A 27,101-nucleotide genomic window follows, 5' to 3' on the forward strand; every position below is an offset into this window, starting at 1 on the left:
TTTTAAGAAAATATTTATAATTTTTTTGGATGTGATTAGTAGATGTGAAATTAATTGGAATACAATACAAATACTAAGCATAAGAACGAATCATTTGCCAAATAAGAATATATGGCATTTATTTACAAAATCTCAATTCAAGTGTTATGACAAACACCCCTTAATAAGCAATGAGAAAAAAAAATACACAAGCATCCACTCTGTTCCTCTTTCATTTATCCAATTTTTCTCTTAAACGTAAAACAGAAAAAAAAAAAAAAAAAAAAAAAAAAAAAAAAAACCTAATAAAAAACTAGGTAGAAGTATTTCAGTAGCCACCGCATATTTGATCCGCTTCCTTCTTTATCGCCGGTAAATTAAAGGCGACAATCATTAATTGTTGAGTTTTATTGATCCTTTTTTTTCGTTTTTATGTTTTTAATCTTCATTTAATTTATGTTTTTTTCATTTAATCTAAGTTTTTATCGATGTTTTTTTTCGTTTTTATATATTTAATCTTCATTAAATTTGTGTTTTTTTTCTCTGGTTTTATGTGTTTTATGTATATTTTTTTGTTTTTATAATATAATAATATTATATGTATTTTTTCTGTTTGATTTTCGTTTTAATATGATAATTTTTCTACGTTTAATCTATTTTTTGTTTGATGTATGTTTATTATACATTTGTTATTCTTTTTTTTTTATTTTTGGTAACTGTTTCTCTCTCTACCAATTGTATGTTGGTATCACCCCTTCCGTTTGCTTGTCTGCAATTTTGTTGTGTATGTGTAAGCTTAAACATTGTTTGGTTTGATGGACCATCAAAAACTTTTTGTAAAACAATTTTTTTTACTGACTAAACCTAAAATTTATAGTATTTTTATTAATTTTTGAGGAATTATAAACGGTACCCCTATGTTTTATCTCTTTATTAATGGTACTATTAATAGTGTCAAAATTCAGAATATCATTGATAATTTTTCTTAATTGTTTTGATTATTTAATGTAAAAATGCCGTCACGGTCGCGAAAACTGTCGTGATCACATATTACAGGAACGGTAAAAATGCGATTATTGTAGATTACAATAATTTTAAAATATAACTTTGGTTCAGTATAAAATATTGCATGTTTGCAATACGTGAAGTTAAATCCTTAGATAAAGGAGTGATCAAAGTTTGACCTAATCAAAGCTTTTTTTTTATCTATTTTTTTTCATCCAGTTATTTCTTCATTAAATTTTTCAATATTATAAAAAAAACTAAAAACTATCAATACCTCATTAACAAAAGTAGATCATCTTGTATGATACTGTTTCACCATGAGATGAGTTTATATAAAAGACTCATTAGTAAAAAAATATTAAAAAAACAATGAACATCAAATTCCCACCTATACAAAAAATATTTTTTTTTTATAAATAGTTTAGACTAAATCAATTAAATAACACAAAAAGATAAAAAATAAAAAAATACATTTAAAACCATCAAAATCGGAATAACACAAAAATAACCAAAACACTCACGGAAAATATCATCCACCCTTTTATAAAAGGAGGTATCAAAGTACACAAAATTTCTCTTTCTCGATCTCGATCTCAATCTCAATCTAGCTCTATCAATCATTCACCCAAAACAAAAAGAATCCTAATTCAAAATGTTCTTTCAAAAAGTTGTAAATCTTGTAAAAAAAAGAGATGTTGGAGAAACAAAGAAACAAAAAGGGGAGATAGGAGAAATAAACAATGATTTAGAAGGTATGAAAAAAAGAGACATAAATTAAAAATTTAAAATAAATTAAAATAAAATAAATACATGATTATTAATTGTGAAAATAATTATGAAGATATGGCTAAATAAATTATCATCATCATCTTGTAAAGGGCATGAAGAAATAGATGATAAAGATGAAATATCCTCCATTGATGAAAGCACATATAGTTTCTCAAGAGGTCTTCTTCCTTCCCTTGGTGCATGTAGCAATCGTCGTATGGTTGCTCGCCCATATATTATCTCCCCTTTAAGCTCTCGCTATAGGTATTTTTTGTTTTTATTATTTCATTCCTTTGATTTTTTTTGGTTTCAATAAAATTTTCGTTATGAGTTTTCTTAATTGGTAAATTTCATTTAGGGTATATTTTACGATTTATTTCACGTCGATGCGTTAAAGATGGTGTGCACAACATATAAGTTATTGAAACTCTCTTTTCATTGTCATGTATGATTTTAAAATGTTATATTCTTGATTTAATTAGATTTGAGTGCAACTTATGTTTCCTCGATTATATGCTAGCATTGGCAATAACTCTAATTCAATTAAACATTTTTTTATTTGTGTATTAATTTACCATTATGTATTATATATTCATGAGGCTCTTTTGGATGTTATTTTAAGTGAAGGAGAGTACGTAATTAAGAATAGAAAAATTGGAATGAATTTTCAATAAATTGTTTTGGAGACAACTTTTTTTGGTATGTGTTTGTTAATCTATATATTATTATTGTATTTTTGTTTTGTCTATTAGAAAATAACCCTAACCCTTTTGTTTATCTTATTTTCTAGTCTGGATTCCATTATTTTGAGATTTCGAAACAAGTTATTACTTACTATTTTTTTTTTACTCTATTCATACTATGATAACTATAATTGAGAGTAATCCCTCTAAAGCAATGTTTTTTCTGACTTTTTTTAGTCCTTTAAACCACTTAAAAGTTGCATAGGATTACGAGATTAACCTAAATTGTGGTCAGAGCCGATGTATCAAATTCTATACTCTTTTTATTATAGTACTCTGAACTTTGATACTAAAAAAAAAATTTAACATGGTACTACCGCCACCCTAATTGATTTGTATTTGACAGATGATTTATATTACATTGATGAATTAAAGATGATATATATGTTTTATATAAGTTAATTTTAAGTATCTCATTTGCTTATTGGGTCAAATTATTTTAAATATCTCATTTCTATTTTGGATATGTTAATTTTACCAACTTTATCTTTACTGAACTTAACATTTTCACACTTTTACAACTATTATCCCCACTTTACCCTATTAAAATTTAAAAACACTATACTTTTTCTTTTACATATGGTTCTATTTGACCATCTAAAAAATGGTGAAAAATAGAGACACATTAGGTGAATATGAGGGAGTAGAATTTTTCCTCTCTAGTGTGTACACTTGATATTTTTCTTATAATATGCTAATATTAAAAATAAGTCCAATTTAATTTAAAAAAAATAAATGACTCTGACGTTGAGATCGGAGAGACATAAGATCTAATTACATGACTTGTAATACAATTTGCATGGATGAACTTAAGGTTGAGCCACTATATAATAAAAAGATATGTAGTATCTAATAAATGGTTAATTTATGTGCGCATGCAGAACATGGGAGGGTTTTCTGATCATATTGGTGGTGTATAATGCATGGGTGTCACCATTCGAATTTGGATTTCTTGAACGCCCATTCAAAGTGCTAGCTGTTATTGATAATGTTGTTAATGGTTTTTTCGCCATTGATATAATATTGACATTCTTTCTTGCTTATCTTGATCCGAAAACATACGTACTTATTGATGAGCGTGATAAGATTGCTAGGAGGTATGTCCTTAGTTGGTTTGCTTTCGATGTTGTATCCACTATTCCTTCTGAACTTGCTACTAAGATTCTCCCCACTTCTCTCAAACCATATGGACTCTTCAATATGTTACGTCTTTGGCGTCTTCGTAGAGTCAGCAAGATGTTCTCTAGGTATTTACTTTTACTTACACCGATTACTTTTCTATTAAAATTAATATTACTATTATATTACAAGTATAAATTAATTTAATTTAGGACTTTTCACTTTTGAACAGATTAGAGAAAGCTCCAAATATCAATTATTTTTGGATACGATGCTTGAAGTTAGTTTCCGTGAGTATTACTCTTTATTTTATATCATAGAAAATTTTCATACCGTGACCTGAGCTTTTAATTTTCCATTTAATTTAATAAAAAACTTAACTTTTTGTCTACTATGTAGAAAAATTAAATCTCAGGGAATCCATGCAGATTAAAAAATGTTTGTCTACAACGTGAAAAAGTCGAAAATTCAAAATTACCACGTGAAAAAGTCAAAAACTTAGGTTACCATGTGAAATTTTCTTATGTAATATATATTATTATTATTATAGATAAAATATGAGTAAAATATATCTTATCTAAAATATTAAAAATATATACCATCTTCGTTACGTTATACTTGCATTTTATTATATTTGCTGTTGATTGTAACATTTTTCCTACACAACATGTCATAATCGGGTGTAAGTATTTCAGAACAAAAAAAATATTATACTAAATATATATATATGTATATATATATATATATTACAAAGTATTATCCTAAATATATACTATGTTTATTTTTTATTAATAATTATATTTCATCTTTTATTTGAGATTTTTTTAAGTGAAGTTTAGCTATTAATAACAAAAAAACAGAGGTAATAAGAAATATTTTAATTAATGATATGCACGCTATGATTACTTGTAGGTTACTCTATTTGCGGTGCATACGGCTGCATGCTTTTTCTATAACATTGCTGTTCATCATCCTGATTCAAAAAATATTTGGTTAACACTTGTGACGGATGATTACTTAAAGGAGAATTTGTTGGTTCGTTACGTGGCATCGGTGTATTGGTCGATCTCCACACTTTCAACAACGGGTTATGGTGATTTGCATCCAGTTAATACGACTGAGATGATATTTGATATTTTCTATATGCTCTTTAATCTTGGATTGTGTGCATACATTATTGGAAATATGACTAATTTGGTGGTTGATGCGACAAGCCGAACTAGAAAATTTGTGAGTACTTACTCCTGCATTTTGCTCTTCTATTTTAGCATACAAACAAAAATATTGAGCAACAAAAAATTCAATTGTTCAAAATCAATTTCAATAATTATCAACCGAAATTTCTTTTGGTAAAATTATTCTATTTGGATCGTTGAAATAATTTTAGACACTTTGATTAAAATATTCAAATTGGGGTCTCAAATAATAAAAGTACTCTTTTTATCTCTTTTTATTTGAATTTCTTTAATTTTAATCGGTTATATATACACGTTTTTTCTCACTTTTTTATATTTTTAGGCCCTACACTAAGAGCACGAAAAAAGTGCTCTAATTTTAGTGCCTCATGCTATATATAGCTCACTTTACATATAGATAGACAATTATGATTCTATTACTTATTAGGACCTGCCTGAATTAAGGGGAAAAGGGATAAATATTACAACAAACTTATTAAGTCATAGAAAATGTGTTTGGAACAAGAGTAAATGGTATGACAAGGAAACTTTTCATCCATAAATAGAGTTAAATTATTACTCTAGCCCTCGTATGGAAAATAATATAGGGCTTAAAAAAGCTGATTTTATCTACATCATTCATTCACATTTTCAGTATCACATCTTCATCTCCAACATTTTTTCAATTTTTTCAATCTAATCACACTTTTATCTTCATTGACATATTCTCACTCTACTGTATGTGTATGGTTGGGTCTTGGGATGAACGGGAGACAAGAAATTTACCAAACTAATAGATTTAATACTCTTTGAATTGTTTCTTCCTTTAAATATTCTTCTGTATTATCTGCTTCTATTTTGTTTACTCTTGTAATAATCAGCTGGTCTTGGCCGAGACCGTCTCAAATTAAGACCAAGAGTGGGCCGACCCAATTCGCGCATGTATCAACCTCACATGCTTTCTTTTGTTTTTTTTTTTCCATTTTCTGGGCATTTTTCAATTTTAATCTTAAAGGTATCAATTTTGACTTTAAAGGGTATTGATTTCAACTTAAAGTAAACTTTTAACAGTTTAAATAACATAAAAAATTTCAATTTTGACCTATTTGTGATCAATTTTGACGTTAAACTGATCAATTCTACCTAAATATGGTTCTGTTTCACAATTTGAGAACGAAATTAATAAAATAGTATTATTTTATCATTCTATGGATGATTTTTAAACAACAAATAAATGGTCAATAACACTATCAATAATAGTATTAAAATATTGTACAATACAAGTATTTTTATTCAATGCAACATGATGGTTCTAATGGAACATAAGAGTACTTGTACTCTTTAATCATCGATCAATTATAGTATTATTACTCTTTCCTCAACACGTTTTTATATATTTGTAAATAGTTCAAATTGAATATGTTAATAGTTAAATTATGACCCATAAATTAACAATTGATGTTTTATGATCCAACTCAATTTTGAACGTATAAGCTTCAATTATCGTTTTCAAAATAAGTATTTCAAATTCTATAAAGATATTGTACAGGTTTTAGTTCAAATTGAATATGTTAATAGTTAAATTATGACATATAATTTGACAATGATGTTTTATAATCTAACTCAATTTTAAACTTTTAATATTCAATTATCGTTTTAAAAATAAGTATTCAAATTGTATAAATATATTGTATAGCATTTAGTTCAAATTTAATATGTTAATAGTTTTAACACTATTATTTATAGTTTTATTGACCATTTATTTGTTGTTTGAAATTCATCCATAGAATGATATAATAATACCATTTTATATAACTTCGTTCTAAAATTGTGAAACAAAATCATATTTAGGTAGAAATTGATCAGTTTAACGTCAAAATAGATCACTTATAGGTTCCAATTGAAATTTTTTTACTTTAATTGATATGTTTAAGTATTATTTTACGTTGAAATTGATACCTTTAAAATTAAAATTGATACATTTAAGATCAAAATTGATAAATACCTAAAAAATGGAAAAAATAAGAAAAAACATGTGATGTTGTTACCCGCGCGAATTGGACCGACCCACTCTTGATTTCAATTTGAAACGGTCTCGGCTAAGTTTTGGTGTGTAATAATAAACTGGAATCCAGGCAAGGCCTTACTTGTCAAAGAAATGTGAACTTCTTTCAACAGAAAAGAGTTTAAATGACATACTCACATTCCATGCTAATGAAAAATTAAAACTGAACATTTTGTAATGCCTGAGTTTGATTTTCTAATGCTTCCTTTTCATTTATTCCTTTTGATATGTTTTCAAAGAGGGAAACACTACAAGCTGCTTCAAGTTTTGCGGTGAGGAACGGGCTACCTGCTCACTTACAAGAACAAATGGTGGCCCACTTACGTTTGAAATATAGAGCTAATTCAGAAGGTTTGCAACATCAAGAGATTCTTGAATCTCTTCCCAATGCAATTAAGTCAAGTATCTCACATTACCTCTTCTATCCTCTACTTGAAAAAGTCTATCTTTTTCACGGTGTGTCCGATGACCTGCTTTTTCAGTTGGTACGTTTCATGTTTTCTTTCATATGACTTTTCAATTATTTATAGAAAATAATAATGGAAAAAATAAAGTTATCAAGAAACTGGGATTAAAATAAAAAAATTAAATATTAATCTAAATGTAAATAATTGAAAGCAAAATAACTTGAATATCCTAAATATCAGAAAAGATAAAAAATCTTTAACTTCTTAAATAACAAAAGATATTCCTAAATAAGAATAAAATATTATTTCTAAATATTTCATCTTTTATTTTATTCTTATTTTCTACGGTCCCCTTCAAGTTAGGTCTCGAAATCACCAAAATCAAAATTACACGATAATTTTCAATTCTATAAACCCAATCATATTTAATAGAAGGTCTGCTAGTTGAGTTTTTGATTTTACAAAAGACATTTTGATAATCTGTTGGGAAAATTTGTCATAATGAATTTTTAACTTTTTGAGTTTGGATAGGAAGGGCGCATTTTTAGAAGGTGAGGAAATGGGTAAAGAATGTGGGTGGACTTTGAGAAAACCAGAAAATTGGGTAAGCTTATTCCCTTTATAAAGAGAATTATTTTTGGGTAATTGGGTAAATGGGTAAGATGTTAAAAGAACAAACAAGTTATGGACAAATCAACACCTTCAAGCTTCGCACCAATATTGTGCTAATCTATCATACTTTTGAAAAAAAAATCATCAAGGTGAATTTTAAGACATTTACCTTTCTCTAAATGGTGACATATAATCTAATATTCAAGAATAATCATTTGTGACACTTGTAACTATGTACATTGACTCCATCTTGTTTGAATTATCATCCTTGTTAGTCTCATCCTATGTTAATTATACTCGCTGATTTCACCACCTAATCGGTATTTGATATTGTCGGTACGAATACCGGTGTTGGACACACATCCAATACGGCGGGCCAAACATGGGTTGGTATATGAAAAGTAAAGATAGAAAAAATTAAAGTTTGTGTTGCCATTATTAGGATTTGCAATTCTTTCAAAACTCTATATTTAAAATTAAATCTCACCTTTACAATTACGGTTGGAAATTAAGGACTTTTGATCGCCAACTGATGGAATTCTACCATAATCACTCTGTTGTTGATAATTTGATAGTTTTCCATCATCTTCTTTTATTTTTCTCCGTAGAAATTTTGTTTTGCAACTTTTTTTTCTTTATACAGGAGATATTGAAATATTTTAGAATGGGTAAAAGATTGGTAAAGACACTGTGATAATGACTAGCTGGTGACAAGTATATGTTTAGCCTATTATTATTTTTTTTTTTATATTTTTAACACTAAACATATAGTATTACAATTTTACTCTACTTGAAGTTTTTCTATTGAAGACAACTAGACCATGTGTTTCTCCCTCCCCCACTATGTTTTTAATCTTTTGTTTTACAAATTAAGACATTTAAAATTACAATTAATCCCAAACATTTTATTTTTATTCGCTATTCACTATAAGTAATATTTGAACCCAATAGAAATTCTTTATAGTAAATATTTTTATGTTTATGTAATTTTTTAGTATTAATTATATATTTTATTTGATTTCTTTAATTTTTTCGTATCCCCGTATCCATATCAAAACCTAAAATGGTGCCCCTTGTATCCTAAAATTCTAAAAATAATATACACAAAAACTTGAATGAGACTGTCTCATGAGACGGCCATCATGGGCCGGCCCATGAATGCGCATTTAACAGCCTCACTTCCTTTTTTTTTTTTTTTTTTTTTTTCTGACTTTCATAATTAAAATTTTCTCTTCTTTCCTTCTCCATTTTATTTCCTTTCTTAATTCTTGACATTTTTTCCTCTTCTTTCCTTCTCTATTTTATTTCCTTTCTTGATTCTTGCCATTTTTATTTCTTCCTCTCTTATGATTGCTGATTTTTAGAATTGAAGATTACTGAAGATTACAATAATTAAGGATTGAAGATTGTTGATTCTTGCCATATTGTTAAACAAGTTCATATATATATATATATATATATATATATATATATATATATATATATATATATATATATATATATATTTGTAAATAGTCCAAATTGAATAAATTAATAGTTAATTATGATATATAAATTGACAATTAATATTTTATAATTTAACTCAATTTTAAACTTATAAGCTTCAATATGTCGTTTTAAAAATAAGTATTCAAAGTCTATAAAATATTGTACTAAGTTTTAGTTCAAATTGAATATGTTAATAATAAAATTATGACATATAATTTGACAATAATGTTTTATAATCTAACTCAATTTTGAACTTATAATCTTCAATTATGGTTTTAAAAGTAAGTATTCAAATTGTATAGACATTCAATATGTTAATAGTAAAGTTGTGACACATAAATTGACAATTGATGTTTTATAATCTAACTCAATTTTGAACTTATAATCTTTAATTATCGATTTAAAGATAAGTATTTATATTGAATAGAGTTATTGCAACGCATTAAGTTCAAATTGAATATGTTAGAATTAAAATTGTGATATATAAATTAACATTAAATCCTCGCCTGCATCTATTCGTAATGTCTGTAAAGTCATTTTCATGTCGAATCCATTCATTAAATCCTCCATTAGAGAGATTTTTAGAGTTTTACAAATGAAATGTCAATTTTCTTGATAATTTCTTAAAGATTTTCAGAGATCTATAAATAACTGAATGTGCAAATCTTCACCATATCGAATTCATTCATTAAATCCTCCATTAGAGAGATGTTTGGAATTTGAAGATTAAATGTCGATTTTTTAATGATTTCTTGAAGATTTTCAGAGATTTTGTAAATAATTGAATGTGCAATTCTTTTTGATTTTGTTTTCTAAATGTCGAATTGAAGTTTGGGGGTTTGAAAATCAATTTCGTGAATACCGTTTTCAAAAATATCAGTTTTATATTTCTTCTTTTTCTTTTTTTATAACTTTTAATGAAGATTGGGTTGGGAGGTATATGGGCAGTCTCATATTGAGACGGTCTCGGCCAAGACTAGCTGAATAATATATTGAATAATAGGATCTAGACCTGTATTTTATATTCGTACCCGAGTTCAAGTAACATCGGTCTCATCTTTCACCATTTATCTCAAGGCTTTATTAGGGCTAGAGGGTAATGATTACAATAGAAGATGAATTACACCAAATAGATATTAGATTATTATCAAGTATTTTGAGCTATTTGTAGACCATGCCACAAATACACATTTAATGGAAAAAAGAAATGATAAAAATCATGCGGAAAAATTCACCCATGCATTAAGCAAACTCGACTTTAAAAGGGTCAGAATTAAAGCTAACACAATTTTCAAAAACTACACAAATGCACGAATTAAAGAGAATTAAAAGCCAATTCAGCTTTTTAAAAGACCTAAGAAAAGTTAACTCGACCTAGAATCCTGTTCTAAAGCTTTAACATTTTGCTACTTTTTATATTTGATCCTTTTGGCCTTCCAAATCATATCTAATACATATATAACCTACTATTTCCCAATACATAGTAATGATTCCCACACATGAATCGACCATCGGATTAAGGCTATAAAACGTGTATCAAACTAAAAATTGATCACGAGGAACCAAAAAAAAAAAAAAAAAAAAAATCAAAAACAGACAAATTTGTGGGGTTTGAATATGTTCTATTGTGTATGAGCATTTTCGAGGCAACAGTGCAATTTTTTTGTGTTATGATCCACCCATTTATGTTAATTTCAATATATTAAAACTTGACTTGTTCAATCTTGTTCAATGAAGGTTTTAGAGATGAAAGCTGAATATTTCCCTCCAAAAGAAAATGTGATTTTGCAGAATGAGGCTCCGACTGATTTATATGTACTGGTCTCTGGTGCCATGGTAAGAGAAACTTTCATTCTATGTGAATATATATTAATAGACATGAATATTTATAATACTAGAAAAAGTCGTGGACACATTGGACATATTAATAGGTTGCGGATCTTTGCATGTACTTCTAAGTTCAATTGTAACTTAAAAAACATTGAAAGTTCATTCATTTACAAAAGGAAGTTACAATTCAAAAATTTGATACAACCTTCATCTTTGTGTTTTATGTTGTTTTTCTTGTTAAGTGTTAAGTTTTGAAGGGATCGTGAATCAATTTTAAACGAGAAAAATATAATATAAATAGTTAGTTTATCTTTTCACGTTTTCTTTAAATTACGGAGATCAAAACTATAAAAAAATATGTTCATATAGTTAGTGGAAAATATATGAGAATTATAAAGAATATGAAAATGTTAAAATAAAATTAGTGGAAAATATGTAGGGACCAAAAATATTATTAAAATATTAAAATTAAATCAATAAAGTTATTTTTATTCAAAATTTATAATAAAAATAAAAAAAATTAAAACAATAAATACAACACTCAAAAATAAAAAATAAGAACTTATTTAAGGATCGTATAGAGTTTTATAAAACCGGAGTTATCTACTTATCTTTAGTAAAGCTACACTCAACTAAGTGAATACAACTCTATAAACCAATTATTTTCCCTTTCAGTCCACAAAAATGGGAAAACTATATGATTCTACAAATACTAATATGAGAATTTCGTTGTATTTAGCTTGGAGTTACCCAGAAAATGAAGAAACAAAAGATAATTTTTTTTTTGTCAGTTCTAGTTCAAAGTTTTTGGCCTCTAATTAAAGTATTGTTTGCAGGAATTTATCTACCAACAAAATGGATCTGAACAGGCAAGTTTTAGACTATCGATTTTTGCGATACCTTTTTCAATTAGTAGTTGTCAATGCATAACTATTGAATTAAACATATTAATTGCAGATTATTGAAGATTTATACTCGGGAGGTGTGTGCGGGGAGTTAGGAGTTCTTTGTTATAGACCACAACTCTTTACAGTTCGTACAAAGAGATTGAGTCAACTTCTGCGTTTGAATCGTACTTCTCTTTTGAGTCTTGTCCAAGCAAATGTTGGGGATGGAGCTATCATCATGAACAATCTCCTCGAGGTTTGTGCCCTTTACATTATACTTGCTCAGTTAAACAATGCGTCCTAGTTCTAATTTTGCGATCTTTTTGTGCCCTATTGTATGTTGGTTACAAATACCATTTTTGGCACCATCTTATGCTTAAGGCATGCTCAAGCTTGAGCTCTTATTGTATAAGTATAAACATTTCACTATAGAAATGAATGAATAATATTTTTTATCTTATACCTCCATTCATGTATAATTTCCATTTCATTTTAGATAGTCTTATAACAAAAATCATTCATCATTGGCCAAATTATAAATACAAATAATATCCAAAAATACCAAACACGCCCCTTATAGAATCCTGATAAAGTAGAAGAATCTCTTGGTAAGATCAAAGAAATGACTTTTTCTTCCTCAATAAAGAATTCTTCCAAAAATTCCAATCCTAATCTTTTCAGAAAAGCACATACAGTACTTTTATGTTTACGAGACAAAGTTCTAGCACAAGAAAGTCGAAGTATATATTAGTCATTCCATGCTTATGTAGTATTTTACCTTCCACTCTCTTTCACCTTCTTTGGTTATCCCCATTATGTGGGATGGTCATGGATCTAAGACCTATTGGACCGGCCCCAGACTCGCCCCTATTTTCAGGGTTTGAGTCCAATGGTCTAGTTTTCGGGCTAAAAAATTATATGGGTCTTAGTCTCGGTCTAGGGTCTTCAAAGCAAACCTGATGCAAATCCTCTCTCTGGATCCATTTAAGACTCATAACTATTAGACCCTGTTTAGACCCATTAGACTCACCTAAACCAAACTTATTATACAACCCAAAGTTAATTCTAGTTCGTTTTAATTTCAACAATTATTGAGACTCAATTTAGACTTTTAAATAACCAAATGATCTATTTTAGTACTAATAAAACCTTTAAAATTTTAAAAAGTTTTAGTATGAATAATTAAATCAAGACTAATTTAAGACCTTAGACCCATCATACTCGGCGGGTCTGAGTCGGAATCCAAAATATTCAAACCCTAAGGGTTCAGTTCAGGGTTTGTGTCCACCAAAATTTAATAGGTCTAGGTCCGGATCCGGTTGGACCTGACCCATGACCATCCCTTTTGTCATACCTTTGATGTAATTTGAACGAGCTAGTAGCTTAGTACTCTTTTAACACATATAACATACATAAACACCAACTATAGGTACACAACTTTATTGGTGTGCTTCCTAAATTTAATGTTTCTCTTTGTTTATTGCTTTATTTATCATTTTTTTTGATACAAACGTGAAAAGAAATTTCATTAATCATACCGAGATGAAAAGTTCAAAATATATGATAGCAAATTCCAGGCTATTCATTGAGGTTTTGTAGGTTACTAATAAGGGTCCACTAATCATATACTCCTTAATCACTGCCCTATGACATACATAAATGGTATGAAAGGGTTTGAATCAAAGGGACGGAAGGAACTAAAAGTTCAAAATCTAAGATTCTAGGTAATATGGTTGCTAGATTGATTCTAAAGATAATTAGATTTAAGACTCGCAAAAAGGAGATGGATTAGTATGCATATAAGGGTATGCATCAAAACCAATCTTTTAGTTGTTATGTCATGGGGAGTTAGCCTAAGGTGCCCTTATCATTTTTAAGCTTAGAGATAGTGTAGACATTGGGGAGATAACCTAAGGTTCTCTTTAAGTAGAGAAAATATGGTTCATTACTTAACTTGCTGCAGTGCTAGGAGTATAATCCCACTAATTAGAACCTTCAATGTAACGACCATGCTGCCATCTGATCCATTGAGTGTCCCTTTTTAAACTTATATTCCATATCAATGATATTCAAGTCTAACAAAACCTTGACTCCGAAACCTACCTTCTTCTCAAGAGAGAAAACTTTGTTCCAAATCATACAACCACACCTAGAGCTATCATCAATACCTTACCAAAGATTAGCCCTGAAAATCGCATTAACCTTTCCAAGTACTAATTTGAGAAGAAGGATTATTTTAGACCATAAAGAAGTAATATAGCACAAAAGAGACTAATTAAAATCTTATAGTGTAAAAAGATTTCTAAATTACAAACTTCTAATCTTTGAACATCTAATCCAAGAGGCTTTTACAATCCTTGGAATTATGTTGTTTAGCAGTGATAGTGTTGTATAAAGAGCATAAAGTACCATTAGAGGTCCTAAGAGCATATATGGAAGTTTTATAGGGGTTGGCTTCCAGCCCAAAAGAATTGAAAAGAGATGGATTCCCTTAAAAAGCATCCCAACAATGTTTTTATTAACTCTACTAAAGACATGTAGATTATCAACAAAAACTTAGGTGATTCAACTTAAGAGTGGAACATCTAGGATAGAAAATAAAATTTTTAGTGTTACCAATGAATATTATAATTCTAGCAAGGTACTCCATACAAATCACAAAGATAAGAGGGATTTAAGGATGATCTTGCCGTAGGGCTCTTTTATGATTGAATGGACCAACATGCTCACCATTTCTTATAAGGAAGAAATCAGTAGTGGAGACATATGTCATAAAAATGCTTATGAATTTAGGAGGACAATTCATAATAACAAGTAGATATCTTAAGAATCTCTGATAAATAGTGTCGTAGGCCTTCCTGAAAATTCTACCTTAACTAGTTAACTAGGAAGGAAATTGTCATGGACCCAACTGCACCAAGGCCCATAATACATCACATATACACTAGAAGGGGAAGACGTTAGGAGCCTACCTGCTGTCATTCTGTTTTGAAGGGAATCTTTATGTTATGAAAGCTGAGCTATACTTTTGAGTGCCTTCTAGAATATTGTACTAGCTTTAAATAGCCTAAGGGGGGTAGATCTTTCTCATGCTTGTAGTACCATTTTGTAGTATCTTGTGGGAGTTACTGGGCCACTCAAAGAGCTCAGGGGAGTACACTGCTCTCTTATCATAATACAAGCATACCACCCTTTCTCTCTCTCTCTCTCTTTCTTCTATTATTTCTACTAATTTCTGCTCTATTACCTTTCCTTTTTCTTCTTTTCTTTGTTTACTGTAGTAAGCTGGCACCCAATACCATAACAGAAATTACTCTTGTGGTTCGTTTTAATAATATCCCGACAAGGAAGACTATTACTACAATAGTCCTACCTTTCACAAAAGAACCCAAAGAGTGATCAATGATGCTACTATAAATTGATCTCAATATACAACAAATATGTTTAGAATTCACCTTATAAATGGTGAACATCAGGCTATAGGGCTATATTCATCGAGGCTAGAAAGGACTTCCATGTTTAGCACAAGAGTAATGAAAGTTTTATTCCAAGCACAAACAAAGTTTGCATTTACTAAAGAAGTCTTAGAAGGCTTCAACAATATCAATACCAATGTTATCCCAAACTTTTTTGAAAAATCAACTATTAAGCCCATCTATGCTAGCAGTGGCGGACCTAGGATTTGAGGGATGGGGTTGTACAACGTAATTAAATATATTTTTGACATGTTTAAAGTAAATTCTAAATACTCATTAGATAGCATAAGATAAAACGTTGTAGGAGTTTGAGTGAAATTCTTATTCTTGGATTATATTTAAGAGAAAGAATATCATTTTCACATGGAGCTAGAATTTGAATGAGTCTTTGGTTCATAAATTGGTATAAGAGTACAACATTCAATTGTTCCAATGTCATTAACTCTCACCTAGGGTGGAGTTTCAATTGCCACATTTACTCAATCTTACCCTTAATCGATAGTGATAAAACTTATAAAGAGATTGTTTCCGATTAACTGCATGTGCAACTTTGATTTGGATTTGGGACGGTAATAGGTCTTTCAACAGGTCCAGGTGTTGTTCGATTTGCTCAATTCTTTGTTGATTTGTGGGTTTTCCCATATTTTTTGGTTTGATTTTTGTACTACTCTAATACCAAATGGGATGAATCAGAGGGCAACGAGATTTTAAGAGGTTGGGAAAGAAAGCAGAAAGGGAAAAGAAAAGAAAGAGAGAAAAATGATTAGATATTCTAGCTGATTCGAGTACAGCAACACGCCTCAAGTGCTGATTTGATATTTCATAAAAGGCATGATTACAACAGTTATCTGCTCAGTTACATATAAGTATAGTGTTTCTAGGTAAGCACTAGATCTTTATATAGAAATTCTAGGTGCTAAATATTAGCCTAGGTATAAAGCACGACTAACAAATTGTCATAAAAAAAAGCCAAGTACACTACCCTATTTGTTATAACATAATTATTCATTCTGTCCAGCTGGTATTTGAGGAGATTCTGGTTCTGTGGTAGCCTTCTTGGTACGTCTAGAATATGTTAGCATTTTGTTTCCTTGTTCCAGCATCACAGACCAAGCTTGAAGGTATTCATATTATTAAGCTCTTGTTATCCACAAAGGAAGCGAAATGTTTTTGGTAGTAATTAGTGAAAGCCTCCTTAAACCTTTAGGTGTTTGAAGAGATCTAATGTTATTAACAATTCTGTTTTTATAATACTTTGATAGAAAAGTCTAGTGTTGTTATCATAATAATGTAACCAAAAGAGTTGGGCCTTTTGGTACAAGCATAATGTAAAACAAGGCCGCATCGCATCGCGTTGGCCGCGTTCTAAAGGTTTTTAAAAACAACGAACCAATATTTTCCGTGTTGTAAAGGTGTAAAAAACACCGTCTTGGGTTGTATCAAGGGATATCTTTTGGTTTTGCCCGATATTTAGGCATTCTGATAAACGCATCATTCCAGTTACTGCATCACCGTTTCATCACCGTAATCGCGACAGTTATCACATTTTTACTCTATGGCTGCAAGAAAAACATTAGTTAGTTTGGACATTTTTAATGGATTTAAATAACCCTAGGGTAATGGAATATTGTGATATGTGGTTCTGATCTCCTCATTACCAAGGTGGGATTCATGAGGATTTGAATGAATTTCCCTTGAATGTTTAAGAGATGTTGTTGAGCAAAACCTATTATAGCTTAGACTTCAGTGTATTTAAGGTTCAACTTCATGTTAAAGAATTATTAAATGTAAAAGGTCTAAAGACCTTAAGAGGGGGAATAATTTGAACCATCACTAAAGTGTGATCAAAAGTTCCTTTATAGTTGCTTGCTTCTCACTTTTGCTCCTCCACACGAATTATAACACGCCCAATATTATTTCCTTAAAGTTGTTTGTTTGGGCACCAGAACAACTCCATTTAGCAGCATTTCAACAGTTCACTCCATTTAAGTAACATAACAAGGCAGAGACATCATGCACACCCTTATTCACCATACATATCTAAACCTTCCTATCAACAAACAAAGAGTGATTATTGAATCATCACAACTCAAAAAAATGTTAAGGTTAAAGTTTTTGAGATCGTCCATAACTGTCTGTAGTATATACCATTGCAAGTTAAGATTTTAAATTTGGTATGCATCATAAAAAAATGATAATTTATTTTATAAAGAAGATTTAACTTAACTACTCTTCACATTCAAAATTTCCCTTAAGATGTGGATATGCATATTTCTAGCCTTTTTACTACACAAATTCTCTCATGGTTAGTCTATTTAAAACCGTATTTTTCATGATGTATGCTCCTATCAAGGCTTGATGGGGTAATTAACTAAGATTTGATTTGACTAGTGCAGCATCTAAAAGAGCAAAAAGCCCCAATGATGCAATCTTTTTTAAAAGAAATAGAGAACATGTTGGCTCATGGAAGAATGGAATTGCCTCTAAGTTTATGTTTTGCTGCAACAAGAGGAGATGAACCATTGTTACAACATTTGCTTAGAAGAGGTTCTAATCCAAACGAGGTCGACATAAACGGGCGCACTGCGCTGGTACGTTTATCACAAACCATATAAGCACCATTTCAATAAGTATTTGTTATATAGTCTATTTTTTTTTTTTTGAAAGAATTTTTCAAATTTTTTTTTTCTTAATTAGTATATAAAGTTTCTTTATAGATTTTGACAATATATAATCACTAGATTATCCAATTATGGTTGGATTTTGAATATTTCTTTCCATATGTGTTGTAATCATGTATTTACTAGCACATTGCAGCTGCCAAGGGAAATGAAAAGTGTGCTCTTGTTCTCCTTGCATATGGAGCAGATCCAAACATAAAAGGTATGAACCTTAATTTTCATTCAATTATGCTCATAGTCTTTTAGGACAATATCTCAAATATTAAAATAATTTACACAAAGAATGAATAAAGAACTGCAAAATGTAAAGCAAAAGAAGAAATCACACCAAGTTAATAGGTGGGAAAAATTTTAATACCAATTTAGTTTTAGACTATAAACCCTACCTATAACAATTGTGAGATGATATTTAGTGTCTAGCATTAATTATTCATTTCAAAAGTTAAATATGCTAAAATATATAGAGTCTAGTATTAATTATTCATTTAAAAACTTTGAACTTGTGAATTCAAGTTTTGTTTAGAGTTGTTATTTAAGAATCAAAAGTATAAACATAGAATAATTGGTAAAATGGAATCTCGATAATAATATGGTTTTTTGAAACATATATGTGTATGTAAACGAAATTAGTAAACGATTGTACATATTAAAAATTAATTATAATTGAGTCTAAATTTGCTGGATCGGGTTGTTAGATCGTACAATCGTGGATTCGTGTCATGATTTTACCTCTCAAAATTTTATTTCAATTAGAATCGTATGATTCTATCAACACAACAATTCTACCTACAATTCAGATCGCTCGTTTGTTTTTGGATCGTAAAATCGTAGTATCGTAGATCAGAATCTTGATTTTAATAACTATGATGTAAAGAAAATTGCTTAACAAAATCTAGTGCAAAGTTGTTTATAAGGCAATAACAAGTAGTATTAGACTGAACATCGCGTCTGGGTACAAAGCATCCACTTCACTAGGTCGAGCGAGTGAGCTCAGTCAAACGAATGCCAGGTTGAGCAGGCTGTCGAATTCTAGCAGCCTCTGTCTCAAACTCAGATCTTCCACACTTATTTCCCATCCACACTTATTCTCAAACATAAGAATAATTCTTATCATTTATCATTCTAAGGTACCTCCATATTGAGTTATGAGTTACCACATCCAACAAATCTCCCCCGGACGAAATAAACACAATCTCGCCAAACAAAAAAACAATCAATCATCTTCACACAAAAAAATATACACCAAACATAATGTATCCCAAATACCCATCCAATCAAGGATATACCCACCTCAGAAGAGTTGCATCTCCCTCAATGGTAGATAAGCACACTTTAATCAATAACACCTAATCAAGTTAAAGCAATGCTTAAAATTTGAAGTAGCTAAAGGTTTAGGTAACATGTCTGTTAGATTATCATTGCTGTTAACCTTCGCCACTTTGTACTTTGTTCTCTTATAGTAAAAATTTTGATTCTAAAGCGAAAGGTATAGAACTTTTGCTATCACTTAAAACAGTGGGAACACATCTCTTCGACGTCAATTCACCCACAAAACCTCATAGCCATAAGGCTTCTTGATAAGTTATAACCCTCTGTTATTGCTATGTACTCGAACTCAATAGTTAATTGAGCTCCAACCCCTTGCAACTTAGACTTCCAACTAAAAGTGGACCCTCCAAGATAAAATACAAATACTAAAGTTGGCTTCCCTTCATCAAGATCTCCACCATAATCAGAATCCATATAACCATAAAAGCCATCATTGTTCCTCCCATACTCAATACATGTGTTAGATGTACCCCTTAAATATATAGGGATCCACTTGACCACGAACTATTGAGTCTTACACCCTTACCCATATTTAACATAAATCTACTCACAAAAACTAACGACTTAAGTAATATCGGGTCAATTATAAACCATCGCATACATGGCGCTTCTTACCACATTAGCATATGGAACCAATGACATCAAATCATTGTCCACTTTCGACCTGGGACAATTCATCTTTGATAATTCCATTTGTAATGCCAAAGGTTTTGCGACGGGCGTTGCCATTTGTCATTAGAAATCGGTCTCAAATCCTTTTAATGTACTTTTTATGGGATAAGCACAAACTCTGTTCTAATCTATTCTTAATGATTTTCATACTATGATCTTATTAGGGGCTTTATATTACGACTCCCTCATTTGAGCTCTCATCATGAAGAAATACAAGCTAAATCAAAGTAACATCTCGACTATTGATGACTCTTCATGCATTAGGATCCCACAATTTGTACCCCTTGATCGTATCCATGTAACCCAAGAACACCTAATCTTAGCACGAGGCTCCAACTTTCCATCATTAACATAAGCATATTTAGTATAATCAAAGATTCTAATTTTTGGATAGCAAACTAGTGACCTGGACCGCACCTCCTTTGCCACCTTCAACGTAAGGGCAGTATCCAGTGATTTATTTGCCAAATAAGCCGCCTTTTTACCGCTTCATTCCACATCCCTTACTCATCTTAGCATTGAAAACCATAAATAAAGCCTTCTTTAGCAAGGCCCTATTCATATTCTCTACCACTCCATTTTGTTGAGGTTATACCCGCACAAGTCCTATTTCGAACAATACCAAGCTTCTTGCAAAAGTTGGTGAACTCATCTTTCACATACTTAATCACGTTATATATTCTCAACCTCTTTGTATGCTTATTGGTTTACTTTTCTATCATCGTCTTTCAATCTTTTAATTCCCTAAAGACATTATTCTTATTCATTAAGACTACCTTTACTTTCCTAAAGTAATCAACAATGATCGTGATCAATTACATAGAAGCTCTTATGTATGGATTTCTTGAAGAAACCTGAAAATTCAAATAAATGTAATCAAGTGTTGCCTTTCTTCTATGCATGGACGCGTTAAAGCTAACCCTTCTTTGTTCACCAAGCACAAAGTTCTAAAAAAACTCTATAGAACTGTAGCTTGATTACTTGAAGACCCTTCTTAGATAAGTCGAATAAACCCCTTTCACTCATGTTCCCTAATCTCAAAAGCCACCACTTTGTATGATCGACGTATTTCATTGAAAAGCGAACGCACGTGGAACCCTCAATGGTAGACCCAATGAGCTCATATAGTGACCCAACCTTCTTACCCTTCATCACAACTTGCGAACCCATAGCAACTCTTGACTCTAAAAGCACCCATTTTAGAAGTTAACTTTACAACCATTATTATCAAAAGTGCCCAAAGAGATCAAATTCTTCTTCATAAATGGAACAAACCTAACAATGGACAAAGTATGCAAAATACCATCAAACATCTTAATTCAAATAGAACCAATATCCTCAACTTTTATCAATGTAAGGGTCTTCAGGTCCAATTCTTCAAGTTCTTCCATAAACTTGGATAAAGGTTTATTGGACTTCTCCAACATGGCCTTCTCTAACTCATTTTGCACTAAATTTTCTTTCATCTTCAGTCTCCATAACCCAAAATTTGCATTCCTATCAAACTTCTTTATATTAAATTTTTTGAAACTCATGGCTATAAAGAACCAATCTAAAAATCTTAAAATATTCCTAATTCAATGAAACTCTAACTATCCCAGAAAAGAATAAAGAACATATTTTAGTTTTTTGAGAGATTTGAATTAAATCTCTTATTATTTTTCATTACACTAAGAATACATGTACATGTATTTATAGAAAATAGATCCTAAGTTTAAGGAAGGTTTGTTATAACTAATATCTTATTTTATAGTTTGTTAAATCCAAATTAAATACTTTTCTAACACCCCCCTCAAGTTGAGTCATGGGTCTTCTATGCCCAACTTACTTAGAGTATCTTCGAAGAGCTTGACTCCTATAGCTTTTGTCAAAATATCAGCAAGATGTTCTCTTGATCTAACATGAGGAAGACTTATAATATGTGCCTCTAATTTTTCCTTTATGAAATGTCTATCTACTTCCACATGTTTTGTCCTATTATGTTGAACTGGATTTTCGGAGATGCTAATTGCTGCTTTGTTATCACAATATATTTCACATTCTCTTTCTTGAGGAAACCCAAATTCACCAAGCAATTTCCGTAACCATAATACTTCAGTGATTCCTTTAGCAATACTACAGAAGTCTGCATCTGCATTAGATAAAGCTACTACCTTTTGCTTTTTACTTTTCCATGTTACTCAATTTCCTCCCACAAGTGTAAAATATCCAGAGGTAGATTTCCTTTCATCTCTATTCCCAGCCCAATTTACATCTGTATAAGCTTGTAAATGAAAATGATTATTTTTTCTGAACATTGTTCCTTTACTTAAAGTTCCTTTTAGATATCTCTATTCCCACGGTCACTAATTGCTAGATTCATGAGTTTTGACCACTTGGTATAGTTGTGGTGATTGAGTTTTTCAGACAGATATATGGCTTTTTTATTTGTGGGTTGTTCAGTAACAGGTTTGTTTGTGTTGAAACTCTCCAAGCTTTGCATGAATTGTTCCATAATGAAGGTATTTTCAATATTGATGGTGGTCTAGTTGGTTTCTGGAATTTGGGCATCCATATTGGTAGGTTTCCAGGAATGCTAAGTGATAAAAACTAAGGTTTTTTACCTTTGGCTCTGATACCAAGAAAAGAATAAAGATTAGATTTTAGTTTTTGAGAGATTTGAATTAATTCTCTTATTTTTTTTTCATTACACTAAGAATACATGTACAAGTATTTATAGAAAATAGTACCTAAGTCTAAGGAAGGTTTGTTATAACTAATTTCCTATTTTATAGTTTGTTAAATCCAAATTAATACTTTTCTAGCAATCCCAAGAATATTCAACCCAAGCTCTAATATTAATGTTAGGATAATTACCCAATTATTGAAAGACTCTACACAAAGAATGAATAAAAAAAATTTGAATAAAAAGCAATATAAAGAAATCACACCAAGTTGGGAGGAGGCAAAAATCCTAATACCAATTTGGTATTAGACTATAAAACCCCACATAACAATTATGGGACAATACTATAGATTGTAGAGTCTCTTGATTACAATGGATAATCCAAGCCCTATCTAGGGGTGCACTCTTATCATGAATTAAAAGAGAACGTCAAAATTCCTGAATTTAATCCCTCTAGAAACTCTAAGTACATTGAGGCCTTCTTGCTCTAAATTTCCCCAATTGTATCCAATCTTATGATACAATGACATAGAAGGGGCATTTATATGTTTGCAATGCAAAGGGAATGACTTAAGAAAGTATAGTGCAATGTTATTTTTAAGGCAGTAATAAAATAGTAATAGGCTGAAAGTCGGTAGAGCAAGCAAACTTGATAGAGCGGACACCAAGCCGAGTAGACTATAGATTTATGGTAGCTTATGTCTCAAATTCTTATTATGCACACTTACATCCCATCTTCACATATTTTCAAACATAGTAATACTCCTCATCATTAATCATCATATGGTACCTCAAGATTAAGTTATGAGTCAGAACATCCATCCTTGTCTATGGACTATGTCTTCTTTAACTTTTTTACAGCTATAAGTAAAGTGGTGAATAATTGGCTCGTATTTAATTATTTAAAAATATGCATGCTATTTCGATCGTAAAAACATATGTGAAGTCGTGAAAAATAAAGTTCAGTTACAATAAATATTTTACAATATTTTAGACCCTTTATTCTATATAGATGCTTGTTGTGGCTACTCTCTAGATTCGGTTCTATTTATTAAGCCACGGTGACATTCTTTCGTTATATCATTTATATTTTGCTAGTGCATTGACTATGAACATTATTATTTTGCTGGTGCATCGGCTAATTGGGGCCAGAATTAAAATTCCTGGCATCTGACATATTCTCACTGTTTGTACAGACACAGAAGGAATTGTTCCACTTTGGGATGCAATTGTAGCGAAGCAAGAGGCTGTGATCAAGCTTCTAGTGGACCAAGGTGCTACTCTAGCATCAGGTGATGTACCTCAGTATGCATGTCATGCAGTAGAACAAGATAACCTTGAGTTGTTAAAGGATGTTGTTCGATATGGTGGAAATGTTACTTTGCCTGGTACCAGTGCTGATACTACCGCACTTCATGCAGCTGTAACTAATGGCAATCCTGAAATAGTTAAATTCCTTTTAAAGCAAGGTGCAGATATTGACAAGTCAGATATACATGGATGGACACCTAGGAATTTGGCTGATCATTATGGGAATGAAGAGATTAAAGCATTATTTGATCATTTTAAAGAAGGTGCTAAAGTTCAATCAGTTGTTATGGTTCCTTATCCTGAAGTTGCCAGTCCTACTTTCTTAAAGAAGGTTAAGACTGGGGATACCATGGATGTTACTCCTCGTACTCGTGAAGTCACTTGGGCTGATAAGCATCCTCGACGTCGAGTTAACACGTTTCGAAATTCACTGTTTGGGTTCGTGTCTGCAGCAGCAACTAGAGGTGAGTTTTGTATTTCCCTTAATTGTTCTTAATTTAGGAGGCCATGTATGGTACATAGAGCATCTTACACGTGCTTGGAACCATGCCACAAAGCATTCTTATAAGTAAATCAAATTACAAAGTCTTCTTCTCAACTTTTCAGGTGATGCAGCCCCTGATGGGCATAGTTTCACAAACTCTCCATTTTTTGTGCATCATCCAACTAGAGTGATACTAAGATGCCCTGGTAAAGGTGATCCAGCAAAGCTTGTCAGTTTGCCTGATACCATCCCAGAACTACTCGAAATCGGCACCCAAAAGTTTGGACGACGTTGTACAAGAGTGATGACTTCAGATGGAGCTGAAATTGATGAAATAGAGCTTATAAGAGATGGTGATCAACTTTGCCTCATATGTGAAGACACCCATAGTACGCCTCAAAGCTAGAACTTCTTGGTTTTGGTTCAAGAATGTGTAGACAACCATATGATATCTGACAGCAATCTAAGATTTGGAAGAGCTCTGTAAGAGAATTTTAAATAAACAATGGAGTGAGGTGACTGGTATATTTCATTATATGATGATCATGTATTCATATTCGTACCGCTTCAATAAATTGATGACCTAAGAAGTATGATTTTGATCAAGAGTCTACGATATGATTTTTTAACTAGTAAGCTGTACATTGATTATTCTTTCAATTCTTTAATTGTGCTACATTGTGGTTAAAAAAGCTCTCTGCTTAGAAAACCACAATACTATAGCAAACTCTAAAAGAACATAAGAGTTTATCATAATGTAGAGTAATTAGGAAAAACCTCTTCATGTAATATTTAGTTTGTATGTCTAGAAATAGTGTATCATAACATAGTTTACAAATTACAAGGCAAGGGTTAGAAATTATAGAAATACTATTCTAATTATTGAATTGTCTCTTTGCTATTTTAATAATTTTTTTATTTACATTTCTTAAAATTGAAACAATAATGATGTATTTGACTGATAATATTGGTGTACAGGAAAAGAGTTGTATAAAGACAATATCCTATCCACAAGGAAATACTAACAGCCAAATACCAATTTCCTTTACAATAGCTATCAAACTTAAGAAATGAAACAGATTGGAACTAATTGATAATTTAATTACTGTGTTTAAAGTATACTTCACCAATTTCATAAACCAGCTAACAAATCCAAAGGACTTCGCCCGCTGTCATTGCTAAAGCTTTGTATTCAACCTCTGTACTTGAACTAGCTACCACAATTTGTTTCTTAGGAAGCCCAACTGATTGTTTTACCCACAAAATTATTGCATAATAATGATGAGAACGACAATCATGCATTTAGATCACCAGCCTAACCAGCATCACAATAGGAAATAAATGTTGATCATCAGAACGTTGGAGATATAATCCTTAATTCAATGTTCATTTGATGTATAGTAAGATGCGTTTTACAGCTTGCTAGTGTTCATCCATAGGAGCATACATGTATTGACATACTCTGTCGACCGCAGATGAGATGTCAGGAACGGGTGATGGTAGCATATTGTAAGGCTACAAGATTTTGCAATAAAGGGTAGGATCAGAAAAGGAGGTGCCACGACGTGAAAGTTTAGACGTACTATCAACATAAGTGGAAGCTAGTTTGCAGTTCGTCATTTTGTTGCGGTCAAGACGGTCAAGTAAGTACTTCCTTTGACATAAGTACATGTCTTGATGAACATGATGAACCTCAAGACCAAGGATATAAGAAAGCATGCCAAGATCTTTAAGAGCAAAGCGATGACGCAGTTGTTTGGTGAAGTTGGAGATGAAAGTAGAATCATTTCCCTTAACGGCAATTCATTGACATAAACAAGAAGAAATGTTGTGGACTGAGCATGTGATTAATGAATAGAGAGGTGTCAGCATTCCAGTTACGAAACCATGAGCAAGAAGAAATGTTTTTCGTTGAACAAACCAAGCTCGTGGTGCTTGTTTCAAACCATAGAAGGCCTTAATCAACTTACAAACATGGTGAGGAAACATGGGATTAATGAACCCACTTGATTGATTCTTGTATACAGTTTCTAACAAATCCCCATTTAGAAAAGCATTATTCACTTCTAGTTCTTTCATAATCCATCCGCGAAAGAGAACAATAGATAAAATTAACCAAATAGTTGTACGGTTGATCACAAGACTAAAGGTTCCATTACAATCAATAGCCTCTTCTTGATAAAAACCCTTAGTAATAAGGCGTGCTTTATATTGATCAATAGATCCATATGTACATTGTGATAAACCAATTTGAAACCCTCAACATTAGCTCGAGGTGGGAAAAGGACAAGAGTCCAAGTGGATGTACGATTGTAAGCATCTAACTCATTTTCATGGCATCTTGCCACTGAGGATAAGAGACATCAACTCGAAATAAAGTTGGTTTAGTGTTTAGGAAAGAACAA

General features: G+C 31.0%; 1 protein-coding gene across 1 annotated transcript; it reads left to right on the forward strand.

Annotated features, from left to right (window-relative positions):
* The first annotated feature begins 1,714 nt into the window (after nt 1–1,714).
* On the forward strand, nt 1,715–25,620 carry LOC130817623 (potassium channel AKT1-like). The gene is made up of 12 exons (XM_057683438.1): nt 1,715–2,016; nt 3,377–3,742; nt 3,847–3,904; nt 4,527–4,844; nt 7,094–7,339; nt 11,099–11,197; nt 12,028–12,060; nt 12,149–12,334; nt 17,951–18,145; nt 18,362–18,437; nt 24,098–24,676; nt 24,819–25,620. Exons 1-12 carry the CDS (start codon nt 1,820–1,822, stop codon nt 25,100–25,102), a joined length of 2,637 nt encoding a protein of 878 aa, XP_057539421.1. The 5' UTR covers nt 1,715–1,819; the 3' UTR covers nt 25,103–25,620.
* Nucleotides 25,621–27,101: the final 1,481 nt, after the last annotated feature.

Source organism: Amaranthus tricolor, chromosome 7 (genome assembly GCF_026212465.1).
Source record: "Amaranthus tricolor cultivar Red isolate AtriRed21 chromosome 7, ASM2621246v1, whole genome shotgun sequence".
NCBI lineage: Eukaryota > Viridiplantae > Streptophyta > Magnoliopsida > Caryophyllales > Amaranthaceae > Amaranthus > Amaranthus tricolor.

Excerpts from the sequence above, each read along its gene's own strand:
- LOC130817623 (XM_057683438.1), top strand. The coding sequence starts at position 1,820 with ATGAAGATATGGCTAAATAAATTATCATCATCATCTTGTAAAGGGCAT. Across the intron at positions 11,198-12,027 it reads TACTGGTCTCTGGTGCCATG|GAATTTATCTACCAACAAAA; the intron begins GTAAGAGAAACT and ends TATTGTTTGCAG. Across the intron at positions 18,146-18,361 it reads TAAACGGGCGCACTGCGCTG|CACATTGCAGCTGCCAAGGG; the intron begins GTACGTTTATCA and ends TGTATTTACTAG.